Below are 27,587 nucleotides of genomic sequence, written 5' to 3'. Positions count from 1 at the left end.
AAAGTATCTTTTAAGTGTGTTCTCGACACCAGAGATCTATCTCGTCATTGCCTGGGAACACTTAGATTCTTTGAACTTACCCTGAACCTACTGATGCTCAGGCAATTGCGTTTGAAGTGCCACGGAGTAAGGATGAATGACCAGCCCGAACTCCGCTTGGACCAGAGAGACGTACTTGGTGCTGGACGGGCGGGAGGCAAGGACTGGTGGAGGGGACTGCTGCCCACTGTGCCGATGGAGGGCAGAGTAGCAGACCAGTCGGTGCTCGGGGGATACAGGGCTGTGGGCCACACTTCAAGAAAAGTGATGTGCTGCAGTTCCCTGAAATTAACTAGTACTTTAGGTTCCTCATCTGTAACAGGAGTCAGCAAGAGAGAAAGTCAACCTAGCCCCCTGCTTTGTATGGCTGGAAAGGGAGCTCCTTACAGTTTCCAATGATGGAATGCCAGCTTTCAAAAGAACGTGAAAATCACCGTGTGTGAACTTTTTTTGTTTGTTTTGAGGCAAGGTCTCACTATGTAGCTGTAGCATTCTGGAACTCGCCATAGGGCCTTGAACTCGCAGATCTGCCACTGCTTTCCTGATGCTGGGATTGAAGTGCGCAGGGGTAAAGTCATGCCGTTTTAGTTAAATTCTGACGGTGGTGCTTGCGGGCCACGACAGCAGGGTTGAGTAGTTGTAGCAGATTGTACTCTAAAGCCAAGGTCATTGCTAGCTAGTCCGTCACAGAAATTGTCTGCCAGCCTCTAAGCTACTGGAGTTGCCAGAGGAGAACACATCTCCCACCTTTGTGGGCCACAGGTACCGCTCTAACAGGTGGCCGCCCTGTCTATGATAGCAAAGGGGTAATGGTGAAATTGGGTGTGTCAGGAATAGATTTCTCATGAGAATCATAGCAACTTGGAAGGATCCTGTTAGAGACAAGAGAGATGGCGGTGATTTCCAGACACGTCAGGGGCTATTATAGGGTACCAGTTTTGTAGCAGAAGTCTCAAACAGAGCTAAGGAGGTAGGGGTTAGCTGTGTTTTTAAGCTGTTTTCTGCTGGCTTTGGAAAGTGACCTGTTCTATTTGGGGACATTTGCCTGTTAAAAAAATGACTCGTGGGACTTTGAAGCAATCAGATGTGGTTCTGTCTCTATGGGAACTGTTCAGTACATGCTGTTTCCTCCAGAAGAGAGGTCTTTCTCTAATCTATAGCATGCCTATAATGTTGATTTCTTTTTCTTTTTTTAAGGTTATATATTGGCACTTCAAAGACATTCCCCTCACCAGAGAAATCCCTGAGTCCTTTGCAGTGGTGTAGACATGTCCTAGATAACCCGACTCCTGAGATGGAAGCCGCCAAACGCTCCCTGCGCTTCAGACTGGAGCAAGGTACTGTGAAAGTGTGTGCCTTCCTCCTCCTTCTCCTCCTCCTCCCCTCTTGCTTCTGTCTCTGGTTTGGGAATAGGTGAAGTGATGGGAGATGTCATTCTGAAATCTGTCTCTTATTCGTTGTTGAATAAAGCACTGTTGGCCAATAGGGAAGCAAGATAGGTGGGACTAGGAGTGGAGGAGGATTCTGGGAAAGAGAAACACAGGGAGTCATGATGTAGCCGCCATAGGAATAAGAGGTCCAGACCCTTTTCTCCAGTAAGAGAAATACTTAGGTTAACAATTATGGGGTAAATACTTAAGTCAGAGCTAGCCAGTAAGAAACAAACAAGGCCAACAGCTTCATAATTAATATAGCCTCTTGTTGGGACTGATGCGGCTCTGGAACCAGGTGGGTGGGAAAGCTGCACTCTACAGTGGAGAATTCTTATCTAAGTGCAGGCTACTGTGGCATGCAATCCTCCTGTCCTGTATTACACACAGAATTCCTCAGTGTAGGCTCTATTGAGTTTGGGGAGTACTTTTAGTCAGAGTTTTAGCGTATATGGAGCAGGGTATATATAATTTTTTCTGTTTCAAAAAACATGTCAGTAAAGGAAGTGGATCTGTCTTCACTTTTCTACATTGGTACTAAGGGTATGGCAGCTCCATTCTTGAGTCAAAAGTAGGAGTCTGTTGAGACCTAAGGGCTAACCTCTTTGAGGTTCATTGCGTGTGCTGCTTCCATGTTTAGCTGGATATATAACTGGAAGTGCCAACCTCCATAAACTAGGAACCAATCCTAGTGGTGTGTGTAATATTAGTTAACTGATAGACACCAGCAGATGTAGAAGTAATAGTGTGTGTGAGTGCGTGTGAGCTAGCACACACACACACACACACACACACACACACACACACACACACACACACATACCCCAGAGAGAGACAGACACAGACAGAGGCAGATGGTAGAGACAGACAGCGGAGAGAGATGGACAGAGTTAGAGGGGAACCACTAAAGGAATGAGTAGTTTGCTGCTCCTTACCTTTCTTATGCATTCGCTGACTCGAGGCTGTGGTTGCTTGGCCTTGGCTATGTTCTTTAACCTCTTAGTCCGTTCTCCAGAAGCACTGCCTCTGCCCCTGCTTCCACTGCATCTCAGATCCTGTTTGAACTTGGAATCACAGGTCTCACCTCTCCAGGACAAAGAATGTGACGTGTGAGGCATGGGCAGAGGGGACCTGCCCTGGTGGGATCAGGACCAGGGCTTGGGCATGAAGTGCAAGCCCGTCAAAACCCAAATCAGTACCTGACTACATTTGTATATTAGTCCATAAGCTTTGCTGTGAGACTAGATGCTTTTGTTTCTAAGATCTATAATTCCGCTCTAAGATAACTTGCCAATCTGGGCTGCAGATCTGGGGTGGGGCGGGTAGGGGGTAGTATGCTGCCTGCCATGTTACAGCACCTTGGAGCCTACCTCTGCATTATGCGAAAGATGGACTTTTAAAATGGCCATCCACTTTACAGAATAATCTCTTCAGCTTGAAAAATATTAGTCATATGAGTAGTTTCAGAAAAAAAGCTTCAAGAATTGCCTCATACTTTTCCTGTTTATTTCCCAGTTGTACTATTTAACAGAAACCATTTTTCTTTTGATGCTTTTTAAAATTCATTTGTTAGATGGCTGTTGAGTTACATTATCATTTACATTTTTCTTTTGAGAATTTCATACATGGATACTGTATTTACATCATTTCCACTGCCCCCTCTTTCTCCCCATCCTCTTCTGTCTTCCCCTACTCCTTCTCAAATTCATGACTACCTCTTTAATCACTACACACAGATTTTTCTCCCTCTCTGCCTCTGTCTCCTCCCTGACTCCTCTCCTTCTCTCATGGACTTTTGACTTCGGATTGTGAGGTTTAATTTTTCAACCCCCCTCCTTGTTTTCTTATCATAGCTTTCCAATTTGGCTTTTTATCAATTGTAGGATGCATGAATGTTTTTGTGATAGGTGTCTAGGCATTGTGATATTTCATCATGTTTTGTGCCTGCAGGCCCAGCTGCACACGAGTCTCCTGCATGGCTTCTCTAGGCACATTTGGCCACCTTCCTCCCAGGGTTCTCTTCAGGTTTGCTCCTCCTGGGCTCCTTCAGATTCTGACTTCCTGAAGCTTCCAAGCATCTTCCTACAGTACACCCTTGACTTTAGTTTTGTTGAAATAATGTTGAAAGTAAGATAATTGCTATCTTTTCCCAGCATCTCTGAATCTCTAGTCTATTAGTATAAAGTTAGTTGATAAAGCTTAGAGTGATGTATATTTGTTTTTTTCTGAGCACTGATCTCACTGTGGTCTCGGGGGAACTCAGTTCTTTATTCCCTGGTTTGGAGATGGGCTGAGAAATGTTTGTTCTCTGTTCACAGGAACTCTTGTCTTGTTCATTTTTAAATGAATGTCATTTCTGAGTAGATAAAGGATTTGTACCTCAAGTTTCTGTTGGATTACCAATGCTTAACACAACCTTTAGCATGTTTAAGTGTTGACTCTTTGCTTTTCTAATGAACTAATATGATGCATTTAGTTTTCTTAGATGCACAAAAGAAACAGTTCCCATTGAACATTTGGTGTTGTCAATGACATCCTACTAATCAAGACAAAAGCCCACAAGTCGTATGGTGGTGCTCATTAAATGTTAGCTCTGTGGATCGGGTTTAAATGTGTTTTGTTCACTGCTATAGCCTACTCACTTAACTAGAGTAGCTGCTATTGCATCGTAGGCGTTGAGTGCTAATTACTGAATGGATGAGTGTGGTGGAAGGAATTAAACTAGTGGCTAGGCTCAGTGTCCTCAGTGCCTCAGCCTTACTCCACTCTGAGTGAGAGTTTCCAGTGTCTCACGTGGTATCAAGGAACACTGAAAGACGTCACCGGGCTGGTAAAAAGAGTTCAGGATCACTGCATGTGAATTAGCTTTGAGAACTATGAAGTGATATAAACACACAGATGTTCCTACTGTGCAGCTCTACATTTTTCAGGACTTCAGCCCAACAGACTGGATTCTCTTCTGTGTGACTGCTTTTCCTTCATAGATATGTCATTTCCTTTCTGGGGGTAGGATCTGTGTATTTTATGTATAGAGGTGGCAATTTGAGCTAGGGATCTTGACCTGAAGTGTTTTAAAAGGATAGGTTATTTAAACATAGTAGAAAATTCACAACCCTTCCTTAGCCTGTTCTTTCTCTTCTGAGTCTTCTAGGAACTATGGGTACAAGCTGGGCCTCCCTAGTGTGAAAGTAGTTAGAAAGTGCTCTAAAATTGGGGGGAGGTTTTTGAAAGGCAAAACAAAAATCCACCAAACAAAAAACGTTGCAAATAGAAAATTTCATGCTATGAATTTTATTTCATCCACAGAATTTTTCATAATACTGTATATGACCTCCTTTAGTCTGCTATGTACAAATATTTAGGAAACAAATGAATTTTGTGTTTAGGCTTGGGTCCTTCCTTATCACTAAGATCTCCCATGAGTAAAAAAAATAATTCAGGACCCCTGTCTTTCAGATAAGGGTACTCAACCAGTTTCTGCAAGTCTTGTCTTTAGTCTTCTACTCTTTTGAAATGCAAATAGCAGAACCACAGGGAACTTGGCTTGGTAGGGTCACAACTCACTTGATAGCTAGAATTGGAATCATGATGATATAGAGGTTTTGGTAAATCCGTGTCCATGAGGCTCGGACGATATGTGGCTCACTTAATTTGGGTCCAGTTAATAGAAGCTTATGCGACTTGCGGTGCTCGGATGTCCCTCTGAACCAGGGCAGGTCACACTTGAGCATGTGAGTGTTGTTTTCAGGCACAGTCCTTACGGTGACCCGCCTTGGTTGTGTTTTGCTGTGGTCACATCTCACTTCCTTTAGGGTGACACTGGCCTCTGCTGGGCTTTCTTCTGACATCTCTGTGTGTGTGATGCTTGCTGGCACCATTCTTTTCTGGGTTGTTGTGAAGCCCTGCTGTTTCCTTAGTTTAGTCAGACCAGAAGAGCACTTGAAGTGACCCAGTGATCTGAAGGTGGCCTTTCATTTGTAAAAGCCACACAGATTGAACCCAGCCATTAGGAGCTTATCAAGTATCTGTCGCCTGGAGCCTCTCCAGTGTCTCCTTGCTTGGCCCAAGATGCTATCCTTGCCAGCTCATGTTTCAACTTTTGAGGCGACGTGTCACATTTGGAACACCAAATTAAAACTTAGCAAATAGAGTTCATTTTAGGTAAGCTTCCCCAAAAGATTCTTTCTTGTTGGGAAAAAATAATTTGGAATCATGCTAAGTATTTTGCGCAGAGAAGGGTCTCCTGCCATTTGCATATTTCTGTGTGCTGGAAATTAAAGACACATTGCACAGCTGTGGGGTTCCATCATGCGCTCGCTCTGCTTTGCTGTGTTCAAAATAGCCTCCTTGCTGGTGTGTTGGCTTGGGCGATGATTTAGGACAGTGCGTTACAAATATCTAAGGACTGGGCCCATGTTCAAGCCTCCATTTCAGTCCATTGTATCCTGCAACCTGGATATGTTTGTCAAATATCCTTAGACAACCCTTCTTTCTTTTCTTTTGCCAATTAGATGTGCGTTTATGTGATATTAATTTCGTTTTGCATTTCTACCAAGGTTAGAAAGGTATTTATTAAAATAACCAGAAACTCATGAAAGTGCAAAGTAGTAGTTGCAGTGAATTTATTGTTGATCTCTTATTTTATTACTTGTAAAGAAAAAAGACACAGTAGTTCCCCCAAAGCAGTGTGTGTGTGTGTGTGTGTTTGTGTGTGTGTGTGTCTGTGTGTGTTTGTGTCTGTGTGTATTTGTGTGTGTGTGTATTTGTGTGTGTGTGTATTTGTGTGTATGTATTAAAGGTTGAACCTAGGCTTGATGTGTGCTCAACTTGTGCTGCAAGAATGGTTTCTGTGTCTAAGTCCCCACATCATTTTTACTACTTTATGCCACTGTGATGTTAAATTTGAGTATATAAAGATGAAATTGGTTGTGGTGGATAGTCTTGCCGAATTCTTGGGGCTTCTGGAACACACAGTTACACTAAGAACTACTTAGTTCTACTTTTAGGAAATGCTGCACTTGATTGGTCAGAATGCCAACTCCTAGCTGCAGGGATGATGCTCTGTGCTGATGGCCAAGGGAGCTCAGGGCCTGGCCTTTGGACTTGCCAGACTCATTTTAGGGACAGACGATGCAGGTGACAGCTCTTGTGCTATTTCTTCCTCCTCCTCAGAGCATTACGGATGGGGCCGATGAGATGGTGCAGGGGGAAGGTGCCTGATGACTTGAGTTCAGTCCCTGGACTCGGGTGGTGGAAAGAAAACCTGCTCCTGTCATTTCCTCCTGACCTCCACATGCGCACTGGGGCCTGGGACCTCCTCCATTCAATAAAATGAATGGAATTAAACTGCGTTTTTACAAAACTAGGACAGTGAGGCTACCAGAAAACCCAAGCCTCAGGGATTGCCAGGGGTGGCTTTCCCAAGGATGACCTGCCAGAAGAGATGTGAGAATCAGTGGGATCTTCAGCAGCTGACCCCAGAAACCCAGGCCAGGGTGGACACTTAGCGGGGTGTAGGGAACGAGGGAAAGAGCTGTGGTTATGCTGGGCTGTCAGAGCAGGTAAGGATTCTGGAGATAGTTGGGAAGCCCTTAGGAGTTTGAAGCAAAGGAGGGGCAGAGCTGACCAGGAAAGCCACAGGTGTTTTCTGAACTGTGTTAGGAGACAGACTCACTCTCTTGTCCTTTTCCAGGTGAATCAAATCAGACACGACATTGAGCGATTGCCAGTCTGGGGACATCCTCCCTGCGTGGGGTGGCAGAGACAGGCTACTTTTGTGTCCTCTTCCACCTTGTGAGTGTTGGGGAAACGCCTCATGGACATCTGTCTCAGAGCTTCTACACCTCCCTGTCCCTGTGCTTATCAGGCCATGGGGTGCTGTGAGGAAAAGAAGGCTACTCAGGGTTCCCAGGGAGGAGTGGGGCAGACAGGCTGCCCACTGGATGCTGTTTCTCCGGGGACCTGCGTAGAGAGGAACCAGCTGAATGGAACCGACATACTGAAAACATTTTTTTGTTGTTGTTGTTTCTTTCTTTAGGGGAGTCAGTTTACAAGAGTGAAATGAGAAGATACAGCCTTCTCCTGGGTGTTAAAATTCTTTTGTTGTCCAGATATTTGAGTATGTCTGTGAACATTTGTGAAGGCTTATCCTCGGGGGTGGGGGTGGGGGGGATCATGTATAGAGATGAAAGACTTCTGTCCCAGTGTTTTTGGGGTACAGATCAAAATGCTATGATCTGGATAGATTTTTTTGGCAATTTGTGGCATAATAAAAAGTGTTAAAAGAGATGATAGGGACTCTTCTTGTGCCTTTACTGCTGTCAGATGAGGCCTTGTGGCTGGTCTTCTCTGTGGGCACGAGTGGAGGCCCAGCTTCTTTGTGCTACTGGTGTTATGTTCAGGAAGCTGTCTCCTGTGCCAATTCATACGAGGGTACCACCCACTTTCTCTTCTAAGAGGTTCAGTGTGGCTGGGTTTATGTGGAGGTCTTTGATCCACTTAGACTTAAGTTTTGTACATGGTGATAAACATGGATCTATCTGCAGTCTTCTACATGCCAGCATCCAGTTATGCCAGCACCATTTGTTGAAGATGCCTTCTTTTTGCCATTGTATAATTTTAGCTTCTTTGTCAAAAATCAGGTGTTCGTGGGTGTGTGGGTCCATATCAGGGTTTTCAGTTGGATTCCGTTGGTCTACCTGTCTATTTTATGCCAATACCAAGCTGGTTTTAGGACTATAGATCTATAATAGAGCTTGAAGTCAGGGATGGTGATGCCTCTGGATGTACCTTTATTGTACAGGGTTGTTTTGGCTATCCTGGGTCTTTTGTTTTTCCATATAAAGTTGAGAATTGTTCTTTCAAGGTCTGTGAAGAATTGTGCTGGGATTTTGATGGGGATTGCATTGAATCTGTAGATTGCTTTTGGAAGATTACCATTTTTTTACTACCTTGATCCTACCTATCCAAGAACAGGAAGAGATCTTTCCATTTTCTGGTATTTACTTTCATTTTTTCTTTAAAAACTCTTAAGTTCTTGCTATACACGTCTTCCACTTGTTTGGTTAGCATTACCCCAAGGTATTTTATATTGTTTGTGGCAATTGTAAAGGGTGATGTTTCTCTGAATACTTTCTCAGCCCATTTATCTTCTGTATATAGTAGGGCTACTGATTTTTTTTAGTTAATCTTGTTTCCTGACACTTTGCTGAAGGTGTTTATCAGCTGTAGAAGTTCCCTGGTAGAGTAACTTAAGTAAACTATCATTTGCAAATAGTGAAAGTTTGACTTCTTCTTTTCCAGTTTGTATCTCCTTGATCTCCTTCTGTTGCCTAATTGCTCTAGCTAGAAATTCAAGTACAATATGGAAGAGATATGGAGAGAGTGAACAGCCTTGTCTTGTTCATGATTTTAGAGGAATTGCATTGAGTTTCTCTCCATTTAGTTTGATGTTAGCTGTTGGTTTACTCTATATTGCTTTTATTATGTTCAGGTATGTTCCTGTTATCCCTGATCTCTTCAGGACCTTTATCATGAAGGGGTGCTGGATTTTGTCAAAGGCTTTTTCAGCATCTAGTGAGATGATCATATGCTTTTTTTTCTCAGTTTGTTTATATGGTGGATTACATTGATGGATTTTAGTATATTGAACCATCCCTGCATCCCTGGGATGAAGCCTACTTGATCATGGTGGATGATTTTTCTGATGTGTTCTTGGATTCAATTTACCAGTATCTTATTGAGTATTTTTGCATTAATGTTTATGAGGGATACTGGTCTGTAGTTTTCTTTCTTAGTTGTGTCTTTGTGTTGCTTGGGTACCAAAGTTATTGGAGCGTCATAAAAAAGCTTTGGCAATGACCCTTGGGTTGGAGATTTCCTTCCAGAACTTTCTGTAGGCCTGGATTAGTGGATAAGTATTGTTTAAATCTGATTTTGTCATGGAATATCTTTTTTCTCCATCTCTAGTGATTGAAAGTTTTGCTGGGTATAGTAGTCTGGGCTGGCATCTGTGGTCTCTTAATGTTGGTAGCGTATCTATCCAGGACCTTCTGGATTTCAGAGTTTCCATGCAGAAATCAGGTGTGATTCTGATAGGTTGCCTTTATATGTTACTTGGCTTTTTTTCCTTTGATGGTCTTAATATTCTTTCTTTATTCTGTATGTTTGGGGTTTTGGGTATTGTGTGGTGAGGTTTTTTTTGTGGTCCACTCTATTTGGTGTTCTGTATGCTTCTTGTACTTTCATTGATATGTCCTTCTTTAGGTTGGGAAAGTTTTCTTTTATGATTTTGTTGAATACGTTTTCTGCACCTTAAGGTTGGTCTTCTCATGGTGTCCCATATTTCCTGGATATTTTGTGTCAGGGATTTATTGGACTTAAGACTTTTTTTGGTTGATGAATCTATTTCTCCTAGTGTATCTTATACGCTTGAGATTCTCTCTTCCATCTCTTGTATTGTTGGTTATGCTTGCATCTGTAGTTCCTGGTCATTTACCCAGATTTTCTATTTCCAGCATTCCCTCAGTTTGTGTTTTCTTTATTGTCTGTTTCAGTTTTCAGGTCTTGAACTGTTTCCTTCATCTGTTTGATTGTTTTTTCCTGGCTTTCTATAAGAGATTTGTTGATTTTTTGTAATTTTTTTTTTGGTTTGTTTTTTCTTCTATTTCTTTAAGGGATTTTCTCTCTTTTAGAGCCTCTGTCATTTTCATGAGGTTGTGTTAAGGACATTCTCTTCTGCTTCATCTGTGTTGGGATGTTCACGCCTTGCTGGTATAGAGTCCCTAGACCTTGGTGGTGACATGTTGGTTTTTCTGTTGTTGAATATGTTTTTATATTGTCTTCCTTCCATCTATTCTTCCAGTGGGTGCAGGAGGAGCCTCTTCCTTTCCTGGTGGGTACATGTCCTAGGTTCCCTTCTGGTGGGTGCAAGCAGGTCCAGTACTTTGGTGGCTCTCCTCTTCCCTTGGATGAAGGTGGTCTTAGTACCAGGGCCTTGGCAGTCTCTTGGTGGGCTGGACTGTCAGGATTGGTTCCCCAATGCGTAGTCCCCAGGCCTGGGGAGGCTCTGAGCATGGCACAGGAATGCGGGCCAGAAACGGGCCTAGGCTTACCTCGTCCCATGGGCAGAGAAGGGGACTAGGGCCCTGGCAGTCTCTGGGTGGACTGGACCACTGGGATGGGATCCCCAGTGTGCAGTCCCCAGGTCTCAGGAGGCTCTGACTAGGACACCTGAAGGCAAGCCAGAAGCAGGTCCATGCTTATCTCCCTATCCTGGGTTTTTTATGTTTCCAAATGAAGCCAAGAATTTTCCTTTTGAGATCTGTGAGGAATTGTATTACGATTTTGAAGGGGATTGTGTTGATTCTGTAGATCGTTTTTGGTAGGATGACAATTTTTACTTTGATAATCCTTCTGAGCCATGATCATGAAAGATCTTTCCATCTTCTGATATCTTCTTCAGTTTTCTTTCTATAATGACTTGATGTTTTAATCATACAAGTATTTCACTTGCTTGGTTAGGGATACCCAAGATTTTTTATATTATCTGAGGCTATTGTGGAAAGTGTTGTTTCCATGACTTCTTTCTCAGGCCACTTGTCCTTTGTATATAGGAGAGCTACTAATTTTTGTGAGTTAATTTTGTATGTGGCTACTTTGCTGAAAGTGTTTACCAGCTGTAGAAGTTCTCTGGTGGAATTTTTAAGGTCGCTTACACATACTGTCATATCATCTGCAAATAAAGATACTTTGACTTCTTTTCAATGTGTATCCCTGTGATCCCCTTCAGTTCTCTTATTACTCTACTTAAGACTTCAAGTACTATATTGAATAGGTATGGAAAGAATGGACAACCTTGTCTTGTTTTTGATTTTAGTGGAAGTGCTTTGGGTTTTCTCTCTATTTAAGTTGTTGGTTATAGGCTTGCTGTAAACTCCCTTTATTATATTGAATTATGTCCCTTATATCCCTAATCTCTCTAAGACTTTTATCATGAAGTGGTGTTGAGTTTTGCCAAAGGCCTTTTCTGCATCTAATGAGATGATCATGTGTTTATTTGTCCTTCAGTTTGTTTATATGGTGAATTACATTAACTGATTCACATATATTGAACCATTCCTGTGTCTACATAATAAAATCTACTTGATCATGGTCAATGATCTTTTTGATGTGTTCTTGGATTTGGTTTGCAGGTATTTTTCTTCTATGTTCATAAAGGGAATTAGTCTGTAATTCTTTGTTGGGTTTTGTTTGGTTTCAGTATCAGGGCAACTGGCCTCATAAAATGAATCGGGCAGTGTTCCTTCTGTTTCTATTTTTTGGAATAATTTAAAGAATATTGGAATTGACTCTTCTTTGAAAGTCTGGTAGAAGTCCATACTAAAACCATTTGGCCCTGGGCTCTTTTGGTTGGGAGACTTTTAGTGACTGCATCTATTTCACTTAGGGTTAAAAGTATGTTTAAATTGATTATCTGATCTTGATTTAAGTTTGGTAAGTGATGTGCATTGAGAAAATTATTCATTTCTTTTAAGTTTTTCAATTTGGTGAAGTCCAGGATTTTTAAAGTGTGTCCTTATTTCCTGAATTTCCTTGGTATTTGTTGTCATGCCCCCCTTTTCATTTCTGAATTTGTTAATTTGGATATTCCTTTTCTGCCTTTTAGTTAATGTAGATAAGGGTTTGTCTATCTTGTTGATTTTCCTGAAAGAACCAACACTTTGTTTTATTGATTGTTGTAATGTGTAGTCTTCCTGCCAGCCACCTGGGTCCCGCAGCTGTCTCAGCCCCCAAAACACATGAAACACTATATTAAGTATGAAGCTGTTGACCGTTTGATTTCTTATTGGCTAACTTTGGCTTAATTATTAACCTATAACTGCTAATCTTAGTATTTCCGTGTGATCTTCTCTTACCTTCTCCGGAAAATGATCTGAACTCTTACTTCTACCACATCCTACATCGTGACTGACTGTGCCTCTCTTTCCCAGAATCCTCCTCGATTCTTAGTCCCACCTATCTTGCTTCTGTTATCCAACAGTGCTTTATTCAACAACCAATAAGATAAGCACATACACAGAAGGACGTCCTCCATCAGTTTGTAGTTTTTCTTTTGTTTCTATTTTATTGTTTTCAGCCCTGAGTTTGATTATTTTTTGCCATCTACTCCTTTTGTGTGTGATTTCTTCTTTTTGTTCTAGAGCTTTTAGTTGTGCTGAATGAGATCTCTTCAGTTTTTTACATGAACTTGGTGCCATGAACTTGACTCTTAGTACCTTTAAGTTTGAGTATGCTGTGTCTTCATTTTAATTGAATTGTAGAAAGTTTTCAATTTCTGTGTTGACTCATTTTTTTTCATTCAGTAGAGAGCTATTTAGTTTCTATAAGTTTGTAAGCTGTTTTTTTATTACTATTGTTGATATCTGACTTTAATCCGTGGTAATCAGATAGGATGCAGGGTCTTACTTCAATTTTCTTATCAGAGACTTGCTTTGTGTCCAAGTTTTGGAGAAAGTTCCAGGACGTGCAGAGATGAAGGTATATTCTTTTGTGTTTGGGTGAAATGTTCTGTAAATATCATTAGATTCATCTGGTTTATAATATCTGTTCCAGTATTTCCCTGTTTAATTTTTGTTTGGATAAGAGTAGGATATTTAAGTCTCCTACTGTCATTGTGTGGGGTCAATATGTGATTTAAGCTGTCGTAGTGTTTTTTTTTTAATAATCTTGGGTGCCCTTGTGTTCGGAGTATAGATGTTAAGAATTGAAATGCCATGTTGGTGGATTTTTTTTCTTTGAGTAAGTATACAATGTCCTTTCCTATCTCTTCTGATTAATTTTTATTTGAAATCTGTTTTGCCGGTTATTAAAATGGCTACACCAGCTTGTTTCTTAGATTCATGCCTGGAGTATCTTTTCCAACCCATTTACCCTGAGGTGATTTCTATACCTGATGTTAACATGTATTTCTTGGATTCAGTAAAAGGATAGGTCCTGTTTTCTCACCCATTCCATTAGTCTGTTCCTTTTTATTTGGAAATTGAAACTATTGATATTTAAGGATTTCAGTGACCAGTGATTGTAATTCCTGTTACTTTATTGTTTTTGGGAGGAGGAGAGGAAGAGGGCAAGGGAGAGGGAGGGGGAAGACAGATTGAGATCCCCTTCTTGTAACTTTGTTGTTCTGGGACTCTTTATTAATTTTGAAGAAATCCCATAGCTTTTGTTTCTTGTGGAAGGACAGGCATAACCTCTTCCCCAATGCAATGTATTTCCTGACTTCCATTCTGAAGTTAAGACATCTCTTAAAATATAAAAGTTGATTTAATTTAGCAGATTTTCTTTTTAACAATCCAGTGTTGCTCAGCAGCATTAGCCCTTTGCTTATCAGCATTTAAGGAATTTAAAGTCAATAAAGCAACATACAGGATTCAGGCACCCCATATATTTCCCACCCTTATGTGGCTTTTATTATTATTTTTACATACTACTTTACCCTTTCTTTAAAGATGTTACTTTATTATTTTTAAACTATGATGTATTTTCTATGACTGTTTATCCCCATTTTCTTTTCCTTCTTTATCAATTAAGCAAATTTTAAGAGTTCTGTACCTATTTAGAGTTCTTTTGGTTTGGACCTGACTTTTTGTGCATCTGTAGTCTTCTCTGAGCAGCCAGGCCCTCCCCCATGCAACTAGATTAGCACATGGCACTGGTTGCTGGCTCCACTCCCCTGGCCCAACTGTCCCAGATTCTCCTAACCATTGCATCTCTGAGAAGCAGCTGCATCAGAGCTGTGGCAGACCTTCCTCTCTGGTCTCCTGACCCAGCAGCATGCAGGCTGTTCAAGTGCTTGGCTGTACAAGGGGCTCTGTGCACCTGCTTGTGAGACTGGGGTTACCTAAAAGCTGCATTGACTCTGTGGTGTTTGGAATTCTTTATTCTATTTTATGGTTTTAGCTTCCTCAGACCCTACGTGAACTTATGTGCCCTAAGTTGGACGTCAAATGTAGTTAGACTTTCCTTTGTGCTGCTGGCTCACAAATAATAACACAGGACACAGAGACTTATTAATTATGAAAGCTTGGCTTAGCATAGGCTTTTTCCCAACTAGCTCTTACATCTTAACCTGTTTTTATTAATCTATATCCTGCCACGTGGCTCGGTTATCTCTCTTCCTTACTCTATATCTGACTTCTTCAGTGTCTAGCTTGTGTCTCCTGTGAGCCTAGATTGATCCCAGGTTTCTCTTTCCTGGAAGCCCCGCCCTATTCTCTCCTGCCGCTACTGGCCATTCCAGTTTTTATTAAACCAATCACAGCCGACGCATCTTCACACTGTGTAAACAAATAGTCCACAACAAAGATCTGCAGTTAGCCTGTTTCCCAGGCTGGAATCAACATTTATAGTTACTCTGAGTATCTGACATATGATATATGGTCTTCCCTGTGCATATTTTTAAAAATGGATTTTGTAAACCCTTAGTGTGCTAGTTATGGTTAGCAGACTGGCTGGGTTTGGCTTTGGCAAGGATGACCCATGGATTTGAATGCCTTTCACATTTTTTAAATGTTTGAAGAAAGTAAAAAAGAATACTTCCTAACCCACGAATATGTTATTAAATTTAGCTTTCCACACACGTGGCTTCTCTTTCACAGAGCCTTGTTAATGTCCATATCATGTGGGCTGTTCTCATAATCTTAGTGGTAAAGTGTTATGACTGCAAGCTTATGACCAGCAAGGCCTAACATATGTATTAGCCAGCTCTTTGTTTAAAAAAAACTTGCTGGCCACTCTAATTGCCTTTTATTGCCAATTTTTTTGACATGAGGCTGTCTTCTAGACTCTTGTGTGACTTTTTAACCCACTACTATGATTTTTAAAAAAGTTATCTTGGGTCATTTAGGTCATTAATATTTGCTTTATTTCTCTTATGAGTTTTGACAACTCCATTAGCAATATGCCCACCAATTATAAACCATGTAAATCTGAATCCCTAAGACAAGAGATACATGGTAATATCATGATAAAAATATTTGGTAATTTATTGATCATTACATGTTGAGGTTCGTATCATTCCAGAGATATGCTAAAGAGCATCTTCTAAATAATCCCTTTACTTCTCCGTGGTTAGCCCCCTCTTATTGTCCATGGTGGCCATTCCAGAACTTTGTTACAAGAGGTGAAGGGTGTAGTCAGTGGTATTGTACTTGCTTAGCTGTGCAAGGCTCTTGATTCAATTCCTAGCACTGAAAAATAAATCCCACACCCTTACTATCCACGACTTCATGCCTGGCTCTCTCTGCTTTCTCACAATATGTACTGCTCTTTAATTTACACACAAAGGTTCCGGATGACTCACATGCCCTGTGCTCTCCTTTCCCTGTTTCCAAGGCTGTTCCTCCGTTTCTGCCCTGTCCCTCTGGCTAGCAGACTTGCCTTCCCCCTTTTGAATGTTTCGCTGTTCCCCACTGGTCCATTCTCTTCATTCTGCGAGTACATAGGAGTTTTTACTCCGAGACACTGCCCTCTTTTCCCTTCATCCCTGAGCCCTCACAGCCCAAGCCACATTTCTCCTTACGTTTGTAAACAAGTTCTCTTTAAAGATCTCTTCTTCATCTCCTATCTGTTTGGTCTGTTAGCAGTAGCTTCTCCATCTTTCTCTGTAATTTGTATTCACTAGAGTCTGAGTTGCCCAGGCCTTTTTCTTCGTCTGTTTCTAGAGGATTCCTCTGTGACAACGTTTTGTTTAAACAAAATAAAAAAGGCAGCAGCTATAGCAATGTCTCCCACGTCACTATTCTCTACTAGTCTTTTGGGTCTTTTTGTCTTACACCTCTTGCATCCTTCAGGACGACACTTCGCAGTTTCCTGGACTTGTTCTCCATACATCTACTCTCTACCCTCCGTAGCCGAGGATAGACCGGAACCGGGGCTAACCCTTCTGCCTTAGCCTGTCAAGTTCTTGGATTATAGGCCACCATCTTCATATACCCATTAGTTACTCATCCCTCCAATCCCTTGTCTTTCCCCTCATCACTCTTCTCCGAGTTCATTCTTGCCCATGGTTCCCCATTACCCCATACCTGCTTGTTGGACTGCGCCTGTCTTGCTATCTTTTCCTGAATTCCAGCACTGTACCAGGCGCCGAGGGGCACATGGGCCTGTCCAGTGACCACCTCAGCTCAACTCAGCTGTGTCCTTGACGTCAGCACGCTCCCCTCGTGTTCTTTCAGTGGATAATGTGACTGCTGCTGCCTTTCTCCACCCCATATTCACTGGGTAGTAAATGTCTCCACCAGTATTGTACCCGTGCTGGCCAGGTGTTCTCAGCATGCTTTAGTGAGGACCAAATCTCTCTAAGTCTGCTGGGGAAGCCTCCTTAGTTGTTCTTCCAGTCATTAGTCCGTGTCATTTTGTCCATCCGTGTTGCTGTCATCACAAAATCCATTGTAGTTCCTCCTTGCCAAAGTCAGATTCTCAGCGTCAGGTGCATAGAGTGCATGAGACAGTATCCCCAATTCGAGCAGTCCGTGTCTTTATTTGGGCAAGGCTCTTCTCACATATGCCCTCAGCCTTGGCCAAACATTCACCGCTCTAGTCTGGATACTTCTCTTTCGTGCCTCTGAACTTTTGCAGGTGGTTTTTTCATTCTAGAATGACATTTTGACACACAAAGGCTCCGCCCCTGCCATGGCCTCTTAACGTCACAACTTCTGTTGGAGCCTCTCCTCACTGTCAGGCCTTGTTCTGGGTATGCTACTCACTGAGCTCCACTGCGTTTCCTGCCTTGCCTTATTTCCTGCCTGTGTGCCTCTCTCCTGTAGTAGCCATTATTTAGAAACGAGAGTGGGAGGAGGGGTGAACACCCCCATATTTTACTCATTTCAGTGTCTGCGGCATCTGGTTCTTTATAGTGTGATAGTGGGTGTCTACAGAAATGAATTTCCACAAGGGAAGGGAGAATGAATTTCCACAAGCAGGTGGGAACTTAGGGCCAAGCACACTTCCCAGCGTGCGTGGGGAGCAGGAGAGTCTGCAGTGCGCTTCTCTGAGGAAGATCCAGCAGCCACTAGAAACTGACCTGTGTTGCTTTCTGTGTCTCTTGCCAAACACTGAATGGTTCTGAATATGTTTTGTAAATACTGATGGTCTGTACCATTTTGTAGGCAGGGTTCCTCCCTCCCTCCCTCCCTCCCTCCCTCCCTCCCTCCCTCCCTCCCTCCCTTCCTTCCTTCCTTCCTTCCCTCCTATCAGAGTTACACAGGACTTTGCTTATAAAGATTGACATGACAGTTGGCCAGCTCCACAAGGCAAAACCAGAGGGAATGACAGCGGTTATACATATAGCTATTTGAGGAGAGTAGGCCATGAGCAAAGAGAGAAGACTATGACTTACTTAGAAAATGAGTCTGTGTGAAGTTTAGTAAAATCTGCTGTTCAAGAATTTTTACTAAGAAGTTTAAAGTCTGAAGAGCCAACCCTGGGCTGCTCTAGAATGTCTCTATTTGCAAAGCGTCATCCTACCGTCTGGAGTGACGCTGACTAGGTCACCTCTTTCTTTGAGGGGTGAATAGGAGGCTCTGCATTAGGAGTTGGCATAGTATCTGCAAGCTGCAGTGTCACCGTACGCGGTCCTGTAGTAAGAAGGGGGGGGAGGGTGGGAAGGCTGTCTCTTTCAGGGCGAGCCTCAGTAGAGATGTGAAGCACTGTGAGGCACCCTTGGAGAAATCAAAGCTCTGCCCTCCAGGGCTTCTCATCTGATTAAACAGTCCTGATGCTTTGTAATCAACAGCAGAGTGTGTGTGAATCCTTTCAACTGGACTGAAGTTCTGAACTTGTCGGGGATTTTAGAAGATGTTGACTTTTCAGGATTGAGGAAGCCTTCTTGGCTTCTTGTGTGGTTTACTGCCAACTGGCTTGTGTTTTCATGTTAATTGTGCAACCCAGAATTCTTCATAGTTAGTTACTGTAGACAAGACTGCCAGGTAACTATGTATTACAGGTTGGTTTCTCCATCACACATCCTCGCCATTAGTAATCTAACAATCATTAGCTTCCAGTCACAAGATTAATACCGATTAAGTTCAGTGGCTTAGTTATTTATGAGTACGGGGAAGTGTTCTGCAGGCTTTTTTTTTCCACTGAAACTATAGCTGGCTTGAAATGCCTTATTTTACTCACCTTTGTTTTCAAAGACATATGTTGAGTATTGTGATTTTTAAGTTTAAGGAATTGGATAAAATAGTGTAGCTGTCAAACTAGGAGTGGTGAGATAGTTTTAAAATCATTAGATTTTGGTCAGTTTACCATGTTTAGCATTATTAATGTGGGCCATCTTCTCAATTCCCAAATGTTGTAGAAGCTTCTAGAGAGGAGCTTATCCCCATATTAGTAGAGGGATGAAAATAGTTGTCTGGAGAATATTTGACAGCATTGGTGGTTTTCTTTGTTGTTCATGTGTATGAGTGGGGGTGATTATATGCCATGTGTGTATTTGTAAAACTGTGGAGGCCAGAAGAGGGCATCAGGCCCTCTGGAGCTGGGTTTAGGGGTGGTCGTTGGCCACTGGGCATGCGTGCTGCCAATCAGCCCTCAGGAAGAGCAGCCCCTGCACTCTCTCCAGCCTCATATTTCTTGGTTTTTGACTCTTGAGGATCATCACTAAGATTTTAATTAATGAGGCTTTTTTTCATGTGAATTAGGTCATACTGATTCTTCAGTTTGATTTCGATCATAATAAAATCTGAATATTCCCTGTACATTCTTGTGTGTTTAGACAAAGGTGACTGAAGTAGGACTGTCAATATTTCTGGGAACTTCCCTCTCATCCACACAATAATTGTTGGGGGATGAGATGAAAAACCTGTAAGTTCTTTCTGAAAGTGACAGCTGTCCACTATCGTCCTGTGATTATCTTAGTGTCATCACTGGAGAACTTACCTAGGCTTTTTCCTCATAGTTATGTATAGTAAGGTGTAAAACTAATTTCATAAATACCCATTTAAGTTTGAAAACTTTGGAGATGCACAGAAAATAAACGAGCAGGTGACTGCTTCTTTTTCCTCAAAGGGTTTCAGTTAAATGAAAAGCACAGCCCATGCCATTTCCACTTTTCCTCACAGCTAAGCCTTTTCTCAGAGCCGAGCAAAGGGAAATTGTTGGAGAGGAGTTTGTCACCCATATTCTGCCTTGGTGAGATTGTCTTCCTCCTCTTGGGGTCATTTTGGGCAACTTTAGGATCCAGCACATTAACATCTTTGTACTAAGACAGCTCTGTGAGCCGGCTGTGATGGCATGCATCTGCAATCCCAGCATCTTGCCACAGAAGCAGGACCAGGAGCTCATGGCCAGCCTAGGCCAGTGTGTGCTGTCTCAAAAGAACAAACCAAACAGATTCCAGAGTAAACAAATCAGAAAAGTCAGTGAAGACATGAACTGGCCCTTTAATGCCCTGTTTTGTTAGTTCTTTATGAAAGTTGTGTCTGGAGCAGCTCTTTCACTCCACAGAGAGGAATGGGGAGGAAACGTCCCTTCCGCCCGCCTCTTGGTCCCTTTCCCTCTCCTCCCCCAGCCTTGGGCACTAAGAGAGCAACACTGTTTCTTGAGATTGCCCCTACAATAATTCTACTCCCTCTCCCCAAACGCCAACTGCCTGCTGAAGAACAATATAGAATGTTCTTTCTTGCAATAGATACTATTTGTGTCCTTAGCTGGGATCTTGCAGTCATAGCCACAATAACTGTGCCATTGTGCAGGGAAGCTGGGTCACTGTAGTCTTTGTGCAGATTAACGAATGCTGTTTACTTGTGATAAGTTGTCCCCTGCATCTGTGGGTGAGAACACAAAGTCATTGTCATTTGCCTGGCGAGCGATCATACCCACATAAAATACCATTGTCTGTTAAGCAAGTTAGCAGCCACAAAGAACTGTTGACTCTGTTTTTCAGTATAGAATTTGTAATGACAGAAATCCAGGAACAGAGATTGAATATGTACGACAGCGACCTACTGTGTGCCGCACATTCGCCCCACTCTTACAGTATATTGGAGGTCAAGTCAAGCCAAGGTACTTAGGGTCTGTGTCCAGTCTGGCTTGGAGCGAGAACTGCTGAAGCGCAGACACTCAGGTTGAATAAGGGACACGCAGGACCCGTGTCAGTTAGGAACATGATCTCACGGCACCATCTCTCAGGCAACCCGAGGATTCTGAATGATATTGTGAACATAGTTGTTTTGCTGGCTTTTTTAAAAATATATAATTGAATATATAATTAAATATATAATTATAAATATATAATTGAAGTAGGACACATATGTAAAGACTCCGGACTGAAGGAAGAGGAAACAGTCTGCTCTTATAAATGACCTTGATGAGTTTTCAAGGGTCTGCAGAGTCCTGGTTTTACAGCTTGATTGGCCACACCCACTGTTTCTCCAGTCCCAGAAGGGTGGGTGCTCTTGGTGCTCACCTGAGGAAGGCCCCGGGAATGCTTTTCAAAGTTTCTTTACGCTTCGTCAGATCTGTGGACTGACTGCCCATTCTCTCTCCTGCTTGCTTTGTCTAAGTGAGTGCCTTTGGGGAAAGTCCAATTTGATAACCTCAGTGGTTTGCCTGCTGTGAAGACTCGGGGAATGTTTGTGATCCACGAAAGCTTGCATCGTGTGGGGTCTTTCTCGTGAACTTAAAATTACCAAGGAGGAGGTAGTTTTGCGGGAAAGACATCAATTAGAATATGTGAGATAACTGAAGAATTAGGTTATATATTGATTGTAGGTACAGTTCCTTTATGCCTTTTCAGTTTCATACCAAAACAGTATTAAAATATTAATTTGATAGTCTGCCTTTAAAAATTACACAATATTTGTTCTCTGCAGCACATCTGCAGATTCTTATGAAAGAAAGGCAGTCACTGGTAGTCTCTGCCGCTGCCATCTAAGTTAGCTGTCACGATGTGTCAGTGGGGACAGCTTTCCACGGCTTGTGGGCCACGTCACCCGAAGCTTGTCTAGAACCCAAGGCCTTAGGAAACACAATAGGCCTTATGAGTTTGCTTTGCAATCCAAATCCAAGTTTCTATTTATATAAAATTAAAAGAATTATCCAATTTTTATGAGGGTTTTTTCTACGCATGCGTGCGCGCGCGCGTGCGTGTGTGTGTGTGTGCGTGCGTGTGTGTGTGTGTGTGTGTGTTCTCCATGTGCTTTCCTGGTGCTCATGGGGGTCAGAAACCCTTTCCCAAGAACTGGAGTTATGAATGACTGTGAGCCACCATGGGGTGCTGGAAATACAGGGTCTCTGCAAAAGCAACAGGTGCTCTTAACTGCTGAGCCATCTCTCCAGACACTGCTAAATAAAAAATTTTGATCAATATGTTCTTAAATTAACTGCACTGGAAGTGGACAAAACTTTTTTTGGGGGGGCTCTAAATGGTCGATATTAAAAACATATCCCCAGACTTCTAGAAACTTTTAGTTTTTTATTCTTGTTTATAATCGTTTGGCATTGTTTTATGTGATCACAAAACACTTGTTTTATTCAGCAATGGAAAATACTTCTGATGTAGAAATTCAAATTTTCCCTCTTATACCAGCATATTGGCTTTAATCAGAGTGAGGCAGGTTTGCTTTTTCTCAGGGGTTGTGTGAATGGGGCCTCACTCATACATGACCCATTTTTGCACATTTTCCCTTAGACAAATGGAAGCCAGTTGACGTATGAAAAGTTGCTTTGTTTTCCTTCCTTAAAAGTCTCCTTTTGTCGCTCTGACCCAGCGCCTGCCTGTGTAGAGCTAACCGCTCTGTGTTTGCTTCTGTGACAGCGAGCCGATGGCGGAGCCTCTTCTCTTCACCTGCCTCCCTGGCTTTCCCCTATAGTCCTGTTGCAAGACTCAGCCCTTATAGCAATGGCATTAGCACTCCCAGCTCCTCTAAAACCTCCAACAAAGCAATACTAACACCCGAAAGAACAGGTAATATTTCAACTTCCTGACTGGCTGCTTCGCTACTTAGTCATGAAACCCCACTCATGTCATCTGTCATGGGGATCATGAGGGCGACCTAGTGTCACGCTGTTTATGCCACAGGTGTATACTCTGGAGAGAAAGCATGTGCATTCATGTCCTCATTTACTGCTTGGCGTCAGCTGTGCTCAGCAGACCATCTGCCCTCTCTAGTGAGTGCCTGACGTGGGGGGGTTGTGTGTGAGCACAGTTTAGGTAGTTCTTTACAGATTTCAGAGTCACATGAATGACTTTGTCATTTTTCTAAACAGTTTGTGTTTTCTGTTAGCTTTTTAAATCCAGGTTTCAGGACGAGGAATGTCTGTATTGGGTTTTCACAAGATTAGCCTCACCATTCCCTGTCTTGTCTCCATATGGGCGTGAATCCATCCCACGACACTTTCATCTGGCTCTTTTCTTGTTGGTTCATTTATCTTTTGATTATTTTTTCACTGGGTTTCAGCAAGAGTCCCATGATTACTCACTGCTCTAAGTTAAGAAGTGTATGTTTTTACATGAATGTGTCTTTTATGCATGACAATTTCCATTTATGACATTACTGTGTCTACCCACTAAAAATGGATTAGGTTAAACTTAATTTTGAAATGTATGATTAGTTATTTCCAGAGACATGTTCATCTAATTACAGTTAAAAGTATACATGTATTTATGTATACATATGTATATATGTACACATATGTTGATTGTGGGCACAATTCCTTTATGCCTTTTCAGTTTTATATACCATTAACTTTTTAACAGACAGTACAGAGTGATTATGTTTTCATCCTGCAAGTTGGATTTTAAAAAAAGGAGTAAATAAATTACTTCATACTTAAGAATTATTGTCAAATGCACCGTGTCAGTCTTTTTGTGACATCGTGTGAACAAGAAAATGCCACTTGTATATGAATCCTAGCACAGATATCTTACCGTTTCTCTAACAACATGTGTCCTCTGTGTTTTAGGTTACACCTCCAGGGGCTCCCCTCTTAGTCCCCAGTCATCCATTGACAGTGAGCTGAGTACTTCGGAGTTGGAAGACGATTCTATATCCATGGGATATAAGTTGCAGGACCTCACTGATGTTCAGATCATGGCTCGTCTGCAAGAAGAGAGTATGCTCTTTTTTTTTTTTTAAAGACAGAGTTTCTTTGTATTGTTTTGGAGGTTGTCCTGGAACTCCCTCTGTAGACTAGGCTGGCCTCGAACTCACAGAGATCCACCTGCCACTGCCTCCCGAGTGCTGGGATTAAAGGTGTGCACCACCAACTCCCTGAGAGTATGTTCTTTTTAATCGAGAGACACGAGGTTTCCACTTGGACTATACGTGATGGGTGGGGCCAGGGACTTTTCCCAGAGAGTGGCAGACAGCTAAATTCTTTGTTTCTATATTGTCTTTGGAAGAGTTACATGTTCAAGTGCTGAAGAGCATGGTAGGTATTAGGCAGTCTCAGCATCACACTGACCTGTGGAGAACATTTCTCTCACAGCGGTAGAAATGTGTGTTCACATAAAAATCTATACACATACATTCTTAGTATCTGTATTTGCAATGGTCTCTTATCAGTTACTTTTCCTTTGTTGTAGTAAAACAGCCATGACCAAAGGCAACTTAAGGGAAAGAGAATTTATTTTTGCCTGTGGCTCCAGAGGGGTGAGAGTCCATCCCGTTGGAGGCGTGGCCGCGGGCAGCAGGAGGAGGCTGGGAGATCACATCTTTAACAGCAAACGGGAAGCAGGCAGTGGACAGGGCGACTCTGTGGACTCTCTAGGCCTGCCCTTAGGGAAGGACTTCCTCTCCAGCTGGGCTTTCGGCTCCTAAATGTCCCCAGACAGAGCCCCCAGCTAGTGACCAAGTGTCCAAATGCCTGAGCCTGTGGAGGACGTTCCGCCTTCATTCCACCAATCTCCAACTGGAATGTGCTTAGATCCCTGCAAGCGTGTGGTGTGTCCATGCTTGGACTACTCATCAGCAAACAGAACAAGCTGTTGATAGGACATCCAGGCTGGGCTCCAGGGAATCATAGAAGTGAAAACACGGTGATCACGAGAGATTGTAGGCAGTGCGATCCCATTTGTGTAGTGTTTTGAACTGAGAGAACTTTAGAAATGTAGGACATTGGTGGATGGGTTGGGGCTGCCGGTCTTGGAAAGGAGATGGTGTAGATGTGCTTCTGAAAGGGTAGTACAAAGGATCTTCATGGTATAGAAACATTCAGGGTTTTGGATGGCATAAAAGCAGGTAGCTAGTAAAGTTATAAGAAACTTACTATTGTACACATAAGTAAGTGAAAAATCTGAATAAAATGGGTGGATTATATCACTGTTGATTCCTTTTTATGCTTGTCTATTAATCAGCAAAGCTGTTGGAAGCTGGGTAAACTCCTAGTAGTATTTCTTAGGACTTTGTGGGAATCTACAGTAATCTTTAAAAAATTAGTTGAAATGCACTAATGTGCTCCAGGATAAGTAACTGAGGGGCACTACCGGAAAAGGAGCACTTTTTAAGGTATTTCAGAGACATTGGTGCTGTATACCAAGGGCACAATAAGATGCTACACGAACCAGGCAAAGCTTGTTTTCCAATTATCTTTTCAGGCCAGGATAGTGGGAATAGTTACACACACCAATTTCCCGCTTTTAAAATTAGTCAAGAGTACTTATGGAAGCTTTAATAAGATAGATATTGAAGAACAAGCAGGGGGTTGTTTTGTGCCATTAATGGTAAATTTAAGTGCTTAGTCTAAAACGTGGAAAAAGATTGGATGTCAGTTTCAGATGTTAAGCAACCCTAAAGAGATAGACAATGTTAAGTAGTGGAAAAGCTGCAGTTTGACTGTCTTTGGGGTGGTTGCTGCTGAAACATTAAAACATCACCATACTGTGAAGGAAATACTAGCTAGTAACATAAAAGAATAGAGGAGCGATGACCTTGCTAGAAAATATTTGTACCTCAGGTTTTAAACTTCCTTCTTGGCCCAGATATTGGTAGAGGGACCAGGTTCCTTACTCTGTCACGGATTGGGTTTTTGTAAGTGTTCTAATCACAGAAAACTATATTTCTTCCTAAACTTTGTTTTACTATTTCCAAACTTGAAAAGGGATAATTTGGAGAATTTTGTAAGTAATGATATCTGGAGTCATGGCAGGTGTGTCCTTCACTGGCAAGGGTATGTATTTTTTTCAGTGTTGACTGACATAACATTACATATTTATTTGGTAGATAAATATTTTTGTTTGTGTTGGGACAGGATTTAATAACCTGGAACAAAATGGTGTGTCCCCGTTTGTTGTCATTTTCAATAACAATATGGATTATGGTATAATGTCAGTTACCTGCACTTTCCTCACGAGCACTGTTGTCTCAACAGGTCTCAGGCAAGACTACGCTTCCACATCAGCATCCGTGTCCAGACACAGCTCCAGTGTGTCACTGAGCTCAGGCAAAAAAGGGACATGTAGTGATCAAGAGTATGATCGGTACAGCCTGGAGGACGAGGAAGAATTTGATCATTTGCCACCACCTCAACCTCGTCTCCCGAGGTGTTCACCTTTCCAAAGAGGAATCCCCCACTCACAGACTTTCTCCAGCATTCGAGATTGTAGGAGGAGCCCCAGTTCCCAGTATTTTCCTTCAAATAATTTCCAGCAGCCACAGTATTATTCACCTCAAGCCCAAACTGCAGATCAGCAACCAAATAGGACCAATGGAGGTAGGTTACGTTCTACAGCTAACAAATCGTTGGCAGGTGTTTCTCAGATCTAAGTTCACCCTTATCGGTGTGGTCTCCATTTACATCTAAAATTGACTGTCTTCTAGCTGTGTCTCAGCTTTGTGGATTTCTGACTTCAGGAAAACCACCACACACCCACCTCAGAATCACATTGAGGTGTGAACATCTTTTTGGGTAGTTGTGTGTACACTGTCCGTGTGTGAACGAGTGTGTGTGTGTATTTGTGGCTGGGGTTGGAGGTCAGTGGTTGTTGGATTCCTTAATTATTCCCCATCTTATTTTCTGAGACCAGATATCTCGCTGAATCTGGAGCTTGATAATATGGCTATACTGGCTGGCTGACAAGTCATGTGTGCGTCTGCCTGCTTTCCCAGAGCTGAGATTATAGGAATTCTTTTTTATTTGGGTACTGGGGGATCTGAGCACGCCATCTCTTCAGCCCCTGAGTGTGGAGATCTACTGTACTGTGGCAGCATTGTGCAGCCCGGGGCCTTCATGGCTCCATGTAGTTGAAGGCCCCGTGTAGCATTCACAACAGCAGTAGCCCCTTACTCTGGGTTTTGAACTTAGAGTGACAGTGTTGACCAAAGCTTTGGGAAGATGCTGCTCTTGCACACTTGGGTGTAGGGGGAGTCTGCAAAGCATGCTTCAGACTCCTAACTTTAATATCTGTGAAGCAGTAGGGTTGGACAGACGGCTATGTGGTTAATGAAACGTTCATCTGTGATGTCAGTGTGATGGGGTATAACTCTTTCATATTTTTTTACTGTATTCTGAGGAATTACACTCTGTGACTACCAGAAATCTACAGAGAGAACAGTCATGTAATAATCCAAGGCTGATATGTGTGTGTGTGTATTTATGATCAGCCAGGACCTCCATGTAGAGCCTACAAAATTGGAAGAAATTACTTGTTACAGCCTTTAATTATTAAATCATACAATTTCTCAGTCTAGAAATAAATGATACTTTAAATGTCCCCAAGGTGAATACAAGTTGGATTAGTGATCAAATATTCCACACTTTAGTTTTCATCATTTCTTCCACCATACTTGTATTATTCCACAGACTGGAAGTTCATTTGAAAGTATTTAAAGCATGGTATTCTAAATTTCTCTCTTGATACCCTCAGATTTTTAAATCTAAGACTTGGCTAAAGAAAGTCATAGCAACTAATGTCTTAAAGCTCCTAATGGCAGCCAGATGGTGCTACATTCTCCATGCTTACTGGCTATCATGACACCGAGCCATGCTTGGAAGATGGGCACCTGGCCTTGTTACCTCGGGTTCTTTTCAAGCACCCCAGTTGAGTTTGTCCTGCAGATGTTGGCTCTACATCTCAGCCGCTGTCTCAGTCCAGGCTACTATTTCTGCAGTGAA

General features: G+C 42.3%; 1 protein-coding gene across 2 annotated transcripts in view; it reads left to right on the top strand.

The window, feature by feature from the left end:
- The window catches only part of Slain1 (SLAIN motif family member 1), a 50,367-nt gene that overhangs the window by 5,714 nt on the left and 17,066 nt on the right, over positions 1–27,587 (top strand). The window contains exons 2-5 of one of the 2 annotated variants that reach the window (XM_040750047.1): positions 1,237–1,376; positions 22,291–22,440; positions 23,439–23,588; positions 25,845–26,186. In XM_040750047.1, the coding sequence (XP_040605981.1) occupies positions 1,237–1,376; positions 22,291–22,440; positions 23,439–23,588; positions 25,845–26,186 (782 nt within the window). The remainder of the gene's footprint in view (positions 1–1,236; positions 1,377–22,290; positions 22,441–23,438; positions 23,589–25,844; positions 26,187–27,587) is intronic. The other variant, XM_040750076.1, reaches the window with a different exon arrangement.

This window comes from Mesocricetus auratus, unplaced genomic scaffold (assembly GCF_017639785.1).
Source record: "Mesocricetus auratus isolate SY011 unplaced genomic scaffold, BCM_Maur_2.0 Super-Scaffold_2245, whole genome shotgun sequence".
In the NCBI taxonomy this organism is placed as follows: Eukaryota; Metazoa; Chordata; class Mammalia; order Rodentia; family Cricetidae; genus Mesocricetus; species Mesocricetus auratus.
Note: the sequence above shows the minus strand (reverse complement) of the source record. Positions and strands in the feature narration are given on the sequence as shown.